General features: G+C 42.2%; 1 protein-coding gene across 1 annotated transcript in view; it reads left to right on the top strand.

Moving 5' to 3' along the window:
• Positions 1-13,688, top strand: part of PLCG1 (phospholipase C gamma 1) — a 226,712-nt gene that overhangs the window by 156,901 nt on the left and 56,123 nt on the right. Inside the window, exons 23-24 of the mRNA XM_085892672.1 lie at positions 4,555-4,624; positions 7,701-7,867. Of these exons, the coding sequence (XP_085748798.1) occupies positions 4,555-4,624; positions 7,701-7,867 (237 nt within the window). The remainder of the gene's footprint in view (positions 1-4,554; positions 4,625-7,700; positions 7,868-13,688) is intronic.

Here is a 13,688-nt window from a genome sequence, read left to right as displayed (position 1 = left end):
CTGGCTTTAAACGTTGGACTTTTTGGTTGTCCTCAAATTTTTTCATGCTTGAAATTTCACGACGTATGCCGGCGTATGACTCACACGTTCCGCTACGCTGGCCACAAGTTGTATGCACGGTCTGCGATCGTTGACAGACGTCAACACATGCTACTTGTAAGTTAATCATAAGTTGAGACACGCCGAGGTAATGTTTAGCGTACCCGAAACTTATTTCTAACCTATGATTAAAGTGTTGTTGGCACGTTACGCGATCGTTGCCACACATCGACAGACGTTACTTTTAAGTTACTCATAGGCTGAAAGACGTCGGTATAATGGATCGTCCTTGCGTCAGCGTCCACGGCCACGGCCAGGACACTTATTTGCAGCATTCTTCAAACTTTTCTTCAGCATGACGAGGATGTTCACACTTCGATGTCTAGCTTGGCTATGATTCCAATTGTCCATCGGCAGCGTCTATTTAAAATAGTCGAGTTTGAGCGTTTTAACACGTTCAGAAGAAACGCTTCAAATTTCCAAACCCCAGCGTCAAAAAACAAAGGCGAGTGACAGCAATTTAAATCGTTCATTGTAAACAATGAAAATAGTTGAGTGGTACCGTTTAAAAGTCGTTGAGTGTAAAAAAAAATCGAATTGTTGAGCGCAAGCGTCTACTTTCAATAGTGGGGTTTGAGCGATTTAGCACGTTCAATAGAAACGATTAAAATTTCCGAGCGCCAGCGTCAAAAAACAAAGGCGAGTGACAGCAATTTAAATCGTTCATTGTAAACAATGAAAATAGCTGGGTGGTACCGTTTAAAAGTCGTTGAGTGTAAAAAAAAATCCAATTGTTGAGCGCAAGCGTCTACTTTCAATAGTGGAGATGCAGCCATTTAAATCGTTGAGTTTATCATTTAAATCGTTAAATCGTTAAACGCAAGGACGATCCATCATAACCCACACCCTCCCCCTCACACTCACCTACTACTGCCAACATGAACAAACTACTACTAATACTAATACTGATACTGATACTGATACTGATACTGCTGACATGGACATCGACTCAAAAAGGACTCGAAAACACTGTTGGGTTCCCCTTTTATGAGCAGCATTTTTATATACCAATTCCCAAAACCGCTGGGAACACGTCTTTATATGGCAGTTGTAAGCTAGAAACACGTTCATTTATTTTTTTTGTCGACCGGAAGACGTCATCGGAATACGTCTACATACGTCGATGTGTGTTGGGACTACGTAAAGAATTGTTTCAAAACACGTCAAACATAAGTGAGAAATAAGTTTCGCGTAAAAAAGACATTACCGCGACGTGTTTCGACTTATGAGTAGCTTATAAGTACCTTTGTGGACGTGTGTAAGCGTCTACATATCATGTGTAAAACTTATCCCCATCGCATGCGGAACGTGTGTCATACGCCGAGTACGTCGTAAAATTTTGAACATGTTTAAAATTTCTTGACGTACTCTACTTACTACGACGTATGATAGCGTACTTTAGTGTTCTACTCACGTATACCAAACTTACTCATACCGTATTTGACGTGCCCCAACGTTTTAGACACATTTTTCTTAGGTCGGCATACGCTGGCAAGATCGCCAAGATGTGACCGCGATGTTGACACTTCCATTTCTACGGCAGTTATGATTCGAATCGTTGTGCGTCAGCCTTTTAATAGGCTACGTCACAACATCGTCGGCGATGCGTGCAACGCGCTATGCCTAAGTTAGACTATCGTTGGGCATCGGTTGTGTAGGCCGACAACAGGTTCAGCATTCGTTGGTACAAGTTATCTATAACACAACGAAACGTTCTGTGTCCGTTACCAATGCGTTATACGTAAGACCAAGTCGCTATGAATACGTCCGAATCTTTTAAAAAAAACATCAAAAGTTCAACGTAAGCCAGCGTTTTACATACATTTTAATACGTTGCCATCGCTGGCTAAAACGTCAAGGTGTGACCAGGCCTTAACAAAAAAACCCCAAAAAAAACACACACACACACACACACACACAACAACAACAACAACAACAACTTCAGATATTTCGTCACGTGCCTTCACGGAGCCAAGGAGGAAAAAGAAAATGTGCCTTGACGGAGAAAATAAGTTCCGGGTATGCTAAACATTACCTCGACGTGTTTCGACTTATGAGTAACTTACAAGGAACTTGTGGCGACACGTGTCAACAATCGCATATCGTGCCTACAACTTATTCCCAGCGTAGCGGAACGTGTGAGCCATACGGCGAGTACGTCGTAAAATTTTCAGCATGCTTGAAATTTCACGACGTACTCGGTGTATTACGATGTATGGCAGTGTTTTTCAGCGTGCTCTTAACGTATACATAACTTACCCATAACGCATTCGACGTGTGGCCAGGTTTTAGACAAATTTTTCAGAGGTCGGCATACGCTGGCTAAATCGTCAAGGTGTGACTGCGATGTTGACACTTCCAATTCTCAGGCGGTTATGATTTAAATCGGCGTGCGGCAGCTTTTTAATCGGCTACGCCACGTGATCGTCGGCGATATGTGCAGCGCGCTATGCATACGTTAGACTATCGTTGGGCATAGGTTGTGAACGCCGACAACACGCTAATCATTCGTTGGTCTAAGTTATCTATATGTGATTAAAACGTTCTGTGTACGTTACTAATACGTTATGCATACGTCCAACTCGTTATGAATACGTCCAAAACTTTAAAAAAAAAACATCTAAATTTCAGCGTACGCCAACGTTTTACATACGTTTTTATACGTTGCTATTGCTGGCTAAATCGTCAAGGTGTGACAGGGACCTTAGTCAGCGATGTCGATAATTGCTTGTTCCCTAGATAGCTCACCTTTCATTGTTTAAATGTTCAGAAATCGATTAGATGCGCTGCGGATCGATTTAATCGTTAGGGAACGAACAATGGAGACATCCCTCCCCCTCTTCTGCCAAGAGCAAGAACCACCCTGCCGTCCCATGACTCATGATGTCAACAACTCCCTCCCACCCATGGCTGAGCGGGAGATGGAGCACGAGGGCATGATCACGCTGGGATCAGGAGAAGAGCGGGAGAAGGATAAGGACGAGATCCTTTCTTTGTTCTTGGTTAGTAAGCTTTTTGCTTTGGCAGAGAGTAGTCGTTCAGCAGACCGTCAGGTCCTGCTTGGCTTGCGTTAGGGTTGAGGCCTGCGGAAGCTTTTGCTTTGGCTGGCTCGGTGAGCTTCGGCTTCTGCTTGGCTCGGGAGAGCTTTTTGTTTCAAGTTGCTTTGATTTGGAAGGAAGTTGAGCCAGTTGCTCGGCTCGAGCTGCGAATGGTGGCTTCTTCTTCTTCTTCTTGGTTCGTGGAGCTCTTTGTTCTCCATTTTGGTTCCCGGCTTGGTGCAACTCATCGACCTCTTCGCGGGAGGTGGTTCCTCGGGGAAGCGACGCATCGACGGGAAGGATCGGCGCCTCGTCTCGTCAGCACGTGTTGAGAAGTGCCGGAGGTGGTTCCTCGGGGAAGCGACGCATCGACGGGAAGGATCGGCGCCTCGTCTCACCAGCACGTGTTGAGAAGGGCGGGAGGATTCGCGGGAGCTCAGGAAGGATCGCGGCTCGGCGATCGAATCCAGCTCGCTCTCGCTGGAGCCCGGGTCCGAACAACTTGAAGACCACACGAGGTGGAGAGGTTCGAGATAGGTTCTGGGTTTCAGCTCACCTGTCCTCCGAGCTGGAGCTCATTATTAAAGGCCTCTGCCACCATTTCTTGGGTGTGTGTGTGTGCGTACGTGTGTCTGTGGGCCCGTCTAATAAGTAGGAACTGCTGTTACGTGCAAGTGACTGTACATAATAAGTAGACGGTTGTAGTTCTTTTGTTGTGCTTTTGTTGCTTGTTTAGGTGCATACGTGTTTTGCCTTGTTTAATTGCATACGTGCTTCATTATAATAAATGTCCTTGTGTGAATGTAAACCTGTTCCTTGCGTCCATTCCCTCATTGAACTGCCCCATCTTGCACTCGGAATATAGTTGGTTTTTAAATAGCCGATAAAGAGAATCGGGTCCGGCGAGGTCTGGCGATAATACCCGCTCGGTTATCCCAGAATGGAACGGACCGCTTAAGCGGTTCGTGTCCAAGCAGGCCTTCGCCGAGGTACGGTCCCTCGGTAGGTTATCCGCGCGGGTACTTAGGTATATCGATATTCGGCGATTGACCCTATTTCGCGCGGGTAGATTACGGACTGGGCCGTGGTGGGATTAAAAACCCACCCGTGACTGGTTTCTCGCATTGTTCCAGAAAGTCACGACTGTATTGTCCATTCGGTGGGCGAAGCGACCGCTATTGGTTAGATGCGGTCGTTCGAACGCCGACGGGCAGGAATTCTACAACAATACTTATTGTCAAACGCACTTTATGAAAGAGGCAATGAATGGAACTTCTCGAATTGAATGTGCCATAAGCACAACTGAAAATAACTACAGTGGAGATTATTTGAGGGTGGAATCTAAACAGACTTAATTTCAATGGTTCCCTCTGACTTCGACATATCTAATATTGATGTTGTTTTGATGTTTCTGCAGTCTCATGTCGAAAACAGCCCACTTGGGAACTTACAGAAGGGTGTGGTGGATCTTACAACATGCACTGTGGGTATGTACGAGTTCTGCTTTTTGGAAACTGACAGCAAGCTCTGACCCTTACAATGTTCTCATTTTGCTTAGTTCTGACTTCGTTCGAACTTAAGTAATTCTAACTTAAGACACCAAACACGATATTCCCCTGTCTTCTGTTTTCCACTTAGCTCACAGCCATAAAACCAGAAGTTTGCACTCCCATAAGTTATTTTTTATCTGGTTCTTCGCACGCAAGACTTTGATGCATTCCTGAACTCATGATAATAACCAGAACAGCACTTAGTGGAGCGCATACCTCTGCAAGGCTGAACAGTTTACATTTTGTTTCCCACTAATGGGCCGGATCTGGATCCAGACCTGAACCAAAATCTAATCGGCTTGTTCTTGTCACCTAACCAACTCATCCACCTTGCTTTGTCATAATCCATCCACAACTTTTTGAGATATGCTATGTATCATTTTTGGCCCCAGCTTTCAATGGTGAAGAATCACTTCAAAAATTATAGTGTCCGGATCCAGATCGTCAACAAAATCAAATCAATTTGTCCTTTTAGCACACTCAACCTCTCCACCAAATTTATTCCAAATCCATCCAAAAATTTTTTAGAGATCCTGTTCACAGACTAACAGACACACAAAAAAGAGAGAGACAGGGGTGAAAACATAACCTCCACCCACCTTCGGTGGCAGAGGTAAACAAAGAACTGAAACAATACTTGGAAGTGCACATACCTCTGCAAAGCTGAGCGTTTACGTTTTGTATCCCACTGATAGGACGGATCTGAATCCGGACCTGAATCAGAATCTAATTGGCTTGTTCTCATCACATAACCAACTCATTCATCTAGTTTTGTCATTAACTCATCCATAACTTTAACTTTTTGAAATATCATGCGATATATTGTTTTTGGCCCTATCTCTCAATGGTGAGGAATCCCTTAAAAATATTTTTAAAAACTCTTGTATCCGGATCCTGATCTTCACCAAAATGGAATCAGTTCTTTCTTGTCACACACCCAACCTGTCCACTAAGTTTCGTCCAAATCTGTACATTACTTTTTGAGATATCGTGCTATATATTGCTTTTGGCTCCATCTGTCAATGGTGAAGAATTACTTCAAAAAATTGTAGTGTCCGGATACAGATCCTGACCAAAAATGCATGTTACTGTCCTTGGCTGGCCACTTACATAACCTCCCACATTCATCCAATAACATCTGATACACTCAAGAAGAGAAATATTGTGTAAATGGGGTGGGAGGTTTTTATATACATGGTCTCGGCTCATAAAAGAGCTATGACACAGAACAGAACAGAACACACCCTAACAAAGGGAACAGCAGGATAAAGGGGAAACGCCAATAGCAGAGCAGAGGAAACAGAGACGACCAAACAACGATGAGGGGTAGGGAAGGATGCAAGGGGTGGATAAGATGGATGCATAAGCAAAATTTAGGGAGGTGTGAGGGTGGTTTAACGAGTGTAGAAAAGATCATGGCTGTTGAGGGGTGTGAACCTGAGATGATGGTGAACAGCTGTCTTGAAGACTCAGTGGGAAGAATGAGATGAAAGAGAATATGGAAGGTGGTGCCACAGGTGGGAAATGAGAGGAATAAATGAGTGTAGGTGAGAAGTGATTCTGGATTTAGGCAGTTTCACAAAGAGGGGGTTGATGGTGGACCACACGTGTCGTGCAGATACTTGAGGGGGGGACAGATCGCAGACAGAGCAAGGGGAGGGGGGGAGAGGCCGGAGAGGAGAAGGTATAAGACAGAAAGACCACCGACCTGCCTGCTGTGAGAGAGTGACAGATCCAAACACTCAGCCTCGTCGTGGAAGATACTAATGATCCTAAATGCCTTGGTTTCCACAACATGAAGCTGAGAAAGGTGAGAGGCAAGATCACCAGCCCAGAGTGGAGAACAGTACTCTATCAAGCTGCAGATGAAAACCTTGTCGGTGGAAAGGAGCTCAGGTGTGCCAAGGAAGGACTTTGCATGGCGGAGGATGCCCAGTCAGCATCCAGCTTTGGAGGTCAATTTTGAAATGCGGCTTGCCCAAGAAATATCATGGCTGAGAATGAGACCCAAGAGCTTGAGTGACTGAACCTCTTTGAGAGGGTTGTTGAGAAAGTAGCTGGGAGGGTTTGTGGAATGGTCCTTTCGGAGTGTTTGCGTGTGCGTGCGTGTGTGCGTGCGTGATTTCTCAGGATTGAAAGACGTGTTCCAAGTTTTCTGTTATATATATTATATATATATTTTTTTGTTTGTGATATGTAAACCAATTTTCATGTAGATGTGTACGGAAATAATACTTGTTTTCCGGTGTTGTGAATTATAAATCCAAAGACATCATGGTTTTGCAAAAATCCAGAATGAAGACTAAATTTTGGTCGACTGAAGGAGCTACCCTCAGATCTAAATTAATGGGATTGTTCATTTTTTTAATCAAATTCGTTTCATCATCCAATACTCAAGGAGGAATGGCCTAAGTAAGGCACAATGTTTGAAACAGCCTTCAACTAATTGCTTCATTTACAGCTTCCTATTCAAAGTGAGCTTTTAACCAATGGGTGAATTGATCGTAAGACTCTGATAGGCTCTTGAAATTGGTGTTAACACATGCAGTTGAACACGTCTAATGGATGGCATTGATATTATCTGGGAAACATTAAGTCCAAGTGGGTGACCTAATTTCAGTTTCCCTTTAACATCTGGAGAGAGAGAGAGAAAAAGAAACTCGCCAGAGAAAGAAAGAAGTGTCAAAAAATGATGAAGATTGTGGGGAAAAAAATAACCAACAATGCCAACGCTTTTTTAATTTTATAAGTAAAAATTGTGTTTTGTAAACATTCAGTATTTACAAAACCCTTTTGAATCAGTTATTTTAAAAGTTCAGTTGGGGGACTGCAACCAACTTATTTTTCTTTTCGGTCATGGTAATGTTTGTTGGTGTGATGATGTTGATACAGCAATGCTAACTAAGTTGTTAAACAATGTCTTCAGTAAATTACCACATAGCATTTCTCATATTTTACTTTTAACTGCATTTTGTGATGTAAATTGCCTTCACATGATATGTCCCTTCTGCAGTAATGCACAGGGAAGGGAAGGGCCAGCAGCGCTTTGTCTTCAGCATCCAGTCTGTGCATATGTATCCTCCAATGCCTCGGCCTCTTGAAGTGGCTGCCCCTTCACTGGAGGAGATGCAGGACTGGGTGGCAAGGATCAAGGAAGCTGCTTCTGCTGCTGACATGAAGGTAATGCATCTTCAGGCTCCGACTGTTATTCCTGTCTATTCTGTTTATATCTGCAGTTTATATCTCCCTGTTTGTGTTGAACAGAAATATCATGTGTTGAACCAGACTTCTTCCAATTGGTGGATTCCTGCTTATTTTGTCTCTAAGTTGGTCATTCTCGAGATTAATGCAAATCTGTTTTAAAAAATCTATTTGAAGGTGTGCCAAGTTGCTTCATTTTCAAATGGAATCATGTTGTTTATCTGCTCTCCTTGCTTGTGCTCTGAATATCCAACTCTACATTACTCTTTTGTTCAGGGTGACCACAATGTCTTATCACCCCTTGTTAATATTGTGACATTGCCTTTTATCATATTCACTGACAATACTGAAGGGTTCTACAAGTTATACCACATACATTGCAGGACTCTGACTTTATTACACATTTTACATCATATGACACAAAGCCTGAAGTGTCCAGTGGATCCGTTTGTGCTTCATCATTGTCATTGCAGAGAATAATTTTGATGTGAACCCAGACACTGACACCAATCCATTGTTCAATGGTGTTAATTGCTTGTATCGCCCATGGTCACGTTCACTCAATCTGAAAAAAGTGAAAATGGAAATGAATTAACACTGCACACAAAGGCAATGTCAATTTTTACAAGGGGTGGCAAGACATTGTGGCCACCATCTACAATACGGTGATACGCCGTACTGCACGTCCTAACTTTGCACAGGTTTTCTTTACCTTGCATCAAGTCTTCAATTTTTAATTACCTAAAAGATTTAAAAGAAAAATTTAATCCATCAAGCAGATCAAAAGTTTCAAGTTTGAATGTTCTGCATTAACTGTAAACGCAACCGCTGGTGTTGACATCGCTGGCAGACAATCGGAGCATGTCTCCTCTCAACCAATCAGCATGTGCGTTGTTGTCTTCCTGCTCTGTGCACCACCATGCTGGTGATAGTGCTGAAAGCCTTGGTAATTATTCCAAATGTGTCAAGAAAAAGCATCAGTCTGGAGCTGAAATTGAAAGTGTCAAGGTGGATGGAATGTGGTGGTGTTCTTCTTCTTCTTCCTGTATAGCCCTGGACAGTTCTCTGGAACAGGCCTGTGGTGCGGAGACAGCCGATCGATCTCCCAGGAGCGAACCAGATTCCCCACATCCAGGATGGTGTACCCCACCTTCACAAAGTCAGGGCCATGACAGAGTTAGAAAGAGAGAGAAGAGACAAGAGGGAAAGGGCCTGTCCATGGGGACCGATCGGCACTCTGACCGTGACCGCGCTGTCCTGACAAATCCGGCCAGCAGTAAAGAATGGGGAAGATTTGGCCCCTGACTTGCGTTTGGGGGTACAACAGTACAACCACTGTGAAGAGGCGTCCCTGATAAGGAGATCGGTGTTGGTGCCCACTGCTGTTAGTTTTGAATTTGATTTAAAGGAGTCGTCTGTAAAGACAGTTGGAAAGACAAAAAAAATTTTTTAGCATCGAGCCAGTCCACAACTCCAGTCAGTGCCACAAAATCAATGAGATCGAGAAGGAGCAATTTAATGGAGAACATGGAGAGATTTTCTCCTCCTTGATTGATGATATTAATCAGTGCACTATGCCTTTAAGCCAGGCAGGAATTATGTTGAAGGCGCTGAGTTTATAGGATGAAGTGAAAGAGCAGGAAGGCGAGTGATCTACTTACTGATCTACTTTACTTTCTGCCAGTCAAGGGTGGTTCCATAGATTTAAGCACCGCAGCAATTTGCACAACATTCCCACAACTGGCGAAGTTGCAAGCACAGACAAGTAGGCAGCAGCTGAATTTCTATCTACGTTTAAGGCCCTTGTGGAAGTTTACCCTCCCCAGCTCGTTTTTAATGTGGACGAAACGTGGCTTTTTTGGAAGAGAATGCCGTCCAGTACGTTCATTTCCAAGGATGAGCGGCATGCCTCTGGCTTCAAATTGCAAAAAAAAAACCCACCTGACACTCTTTGATGGCAATGCTACATGAGACTTGAAGAGCCCCTTCTTGTGTGCCATTCTGTGATGCCACAGGCTGAGGGGTTATCTTTTTAAATCATTATTATTAGTATTTATTTATTTGTAGTATTTATTAGTACTAATATTTATTTGTTTAGCAGTGTACATTAATGCTTTCAGGTTATTACAGTTAATATACTGTAAACTAGTCATCGGCATCCACGACCATACTTGACCATGTTGTGGAAGTCAGCCGAGGTCCTCGCTTCTTTTTTCCCCCCCGCCCTCACTTTTTCGCCTTTATTAGCCCGTCCCCCGCACAGTGGGAGATGGGGTTTTGCAATCACTTCTGTGTGTCTGTCTTTCTTTCTGTCTGTCGGTCTGTGTGTCTGTACGGGCCGTTACTTTTTTACCATTTGAAAATGTGGAGAAGACAAATTATGAATTTGGTCAAAAGGTCAAAGGTACCGTTTAACCTATGGAAGAAGAAGAAGCCGAAATTCAAAGAAGATGGGCTTTGCGTTTTCAGATGCTTTCTAGTTTGCTTTTTTTCTCTTCAACCGCTTGACTGATTAACAAGAAACTTTCCACATTATCCTACCCATGAAGAATGTTTAAACAAAGTTACATGATGATGAGATGGAAAATGTGGCCTGCGTACCAAAGAATCCGATATCTGCAGGCATGGGTTGCAGCGTGTTTCACTTATCAGGAATAAATGGCCTCGACCTCGTGACCCCGGAGGTCGCCTGTCTATCCCTGAATTATTGCATCCGGTGCACGTATCCTCATTAACACAATGCTTCATGAGCCACATCGTGCGTGAAATTGCTATTGCGCAAATCTCTCAGGAACCTATCCTTCGTGCAAACTGGGGTATTACTGTATCCCATCTTTTTGCAAATGTTTAGGTGGTGTTAATTGCTTAACAGCTTGAATTTTATCAGCAGTTGTCACCTTGAATATTTTTAGGTGGTTGGTCACCTTGGATTATTTTAGGCAGTTGTCATTTTTAAGTAGATGTCACATTGAATGTTTTTTAGCTAGTTTTCACCTTGAATTATTTAGGTCATTGTCATTTTGAATTTTGTTGGGTAGTTGTCATCTTGAATTTTTTTTACATCAGCTTTGTTCGTAGATTTACTATGGCCTGTCTGATTAAAATGCACATCATTATGCAAAACAAAGACCAAATATATCTTTCTGTTTTTAGTCCATAATTTGCAATATTACAGGACTTGCAACGAAATATTTTTCCAAATAAATGTTGCCTTTACCACCAAGCCATGAGATTAAACTTTCACATACACTTTCTCACCCCATAATTTTCTTGGTTACATGAAATTGAACAAAGAAAGCACCCAAAGATAAACGTTTCATCCTCTGTGGCTCATTTTCGTACAGATTTCATGAAATGTTTCATGATCCCGTTTGTGTTCTTGAAATAGATCTGCCAGACAACACCAATTAATGGCTTGTGTTTATTTGCTCAAAGGTGGATGATATAAACTTGATTAATCAAATTGTTTGTTTGTTTAGTTGTTTTGCATATTTACGTGTAAAATTAATTGGACATTTTAATCCTTTTTTTTTACACTTGGCCTTTCTCAATACACTCACTGTAACTTGAGCATTTTCTCATCATAAATTATATTCTGTAAACTGCAGATATTAGCATACTCATGTAATTCTGGAGGATTTTTTTTGGAAGCAAGCCATTCTTGATGAGTGATTAGCATTCCACTTCACCTCTCAATATCTATAACTAGGAAGAGTACCCGTCCCAAGTGACAGGAAAAGCTAGCAAAAGCATGTGTCCTCAGTGATTTAAGTTAATCTATCAATTTAAATAATATATCAGGGACTTTAAAAAGGTCAATTGTGTTGCACTCTTGGTTTCACTCAGAACAAAAGCTCTGAGCTACTTATACCGCCCACCACAAAATTATGGTGCAACATCAGGTAGTGGAGGTGAGACTTATCTCAAAAGAGGGCAAAACTTCCTGCTTGCAAAATAGAATTTGGCATTAACATTGCTCATCCCTGTTCTCCCATCATTTCGAAAGTGAATATTGAACTTTTGAAATGCAGCATGGAAAGAGGCCATTAATGGGAGACAGACAAACGCATGGACAGACACCATGGTTCACAATATAGTGCCTATCGAAAGTCTCCACCCCCTTTCAAATTTTTCACCTTTTGTTGCCTTACAGCCTGGAATTAAATTGCATTAAATCAGACTTTTCCACCTTTATTTACACATTGTAAACGACAACTTCCAAGCGAAAAACAAATTCTCCAAATTTCAAAAAATTAATGAAAAATACAAAACTAGAATATCTAAGTTGGAAAAGTGTCCAACCCCCCCCCCCCTTTAAAATAGCAATTTTAAATTAGCTCAGGTGCAACCAATCACCTCAAAATCACACACCAAGTTAATTGGCCTCCACTTTTGTTAAATTGTAGTGATTCTAATTATTTCAGAATAAAATCAGCTGTTTCTGAAGGTTCCCTTTGCTTGCTGGTGCATTTCACAGCAAAGACTCAACCATGATCACCAAGGAGCTTTTGAAAGACATCTGGGAGAAAGTTGTGGAAAGGCACAGATCAGTGGATGGGTATAAATATATTTCAAAGGCCATGCATATCCCTTAGAACACAGTCAAGACAATTATTAAGAAGTGGAAGGCATATGGTACCACCAAGATCCTGCTTAGATCAGGCCGTCCTTCCAAACTGGATGACCAAGCAAGGAGAAGACTGATCAGAAAGGCCACCAAGAGGCCAATGGAAACTTTGAAAGAGCTACAAGCCTTTATACTTTATGGCAAAGACTGGTCACTGTGTGCATGTGAGAACAATATCCCAAGCATTCCACAATTCTGGCCTGTATGGTAGGGTGACAAGAATAAAGCCATTACTCAAAAAAATCCCACGTTGAGTCTTGTTTGAGGTATGCAAAAAAGCACTCCAGAGATTCTGAAGCCATCTTGCAAAAAGTTTTGTGGTCTCACGAAACCAAGATGGAACTTTTTGGCCAAAATGCAAAATGTTACGTTTGGCGCAAACCCAACACAGCACATCACCCAAAGAACACCATCCCTACTGTGAAGTATGGTGGTGGCAGCATCATGTTATGGGGATATTTCTCATTAGCAGTGACTGGGGCACTTGTCAGGATGGAAGGAAAAATGGATGGAGCAAAATACAGGAAAATGCTGGAGGAAAACCTGCTGCCCTCTGCAAGAAAGCTAAAATTGGGATGGAAGTTCACCTTTCAGCTTGACAACGACCCGTAGCACACAGCCAAAGTTACACTGGAGTAGCTAAGGAACAAAAAGATAAATGTCCTTGAGTGACCCAGTCAGAGCCCTGATGTAAAACCAATCGAAAATCTGTGGCATGAGTTGAAGATTGCTGTCCATAAACACTCCCCACACAACTTGACTGAGCTTGAACAGTTTTGTATCGAAGAATGGGAAAATATATTACCCAGTCAAGATGTGCAAAGTTGGTAGAGACCCATCCCAACAGACTCAGCTGTAATTGCTGTCAAAGGCGTTTCCACAAAGTATTAATCCAAATGGGGTGGACACTTATCCAACTACGGTATTAGAGTTTCATATTTTTAGTTAATTTTCTGAAATTTGTGGAATTTGTTTTTCATTTGGAAGTTGTGGTTTATGATATGTCAATAAAGGTAGAAAAAGTCTGATTTAATGCATTTTAATTCCAGGCTTGAAGGCAACAAAAGGTGAAAAATTTAAAAGGGGGTGTTGACTTTCTTTAGTCACTCTATATAATACATGACTTCCCTTCCAAACAACTTCAATACAGAAAGAGACCATTTTTCCCATCAA

This window comes from Eptatretus burgeri, chromosome 8 (assembly GCF_056783735.1).
Source record: "Eptatretus burgeri isolate ZD-2024b chromosome 8, Ebu_testis_v1, whole genome shotgun sequence".
Lineage (NCBI taxonomy): Eukaryota > Metazoa > Chordata > Myxini > Myxiniformes > Myxinidae > Eptatretus > Eptatretus burgeri.
This window is presented reverse-complemented; position numbering and strand designations above follow the sequence as displayed.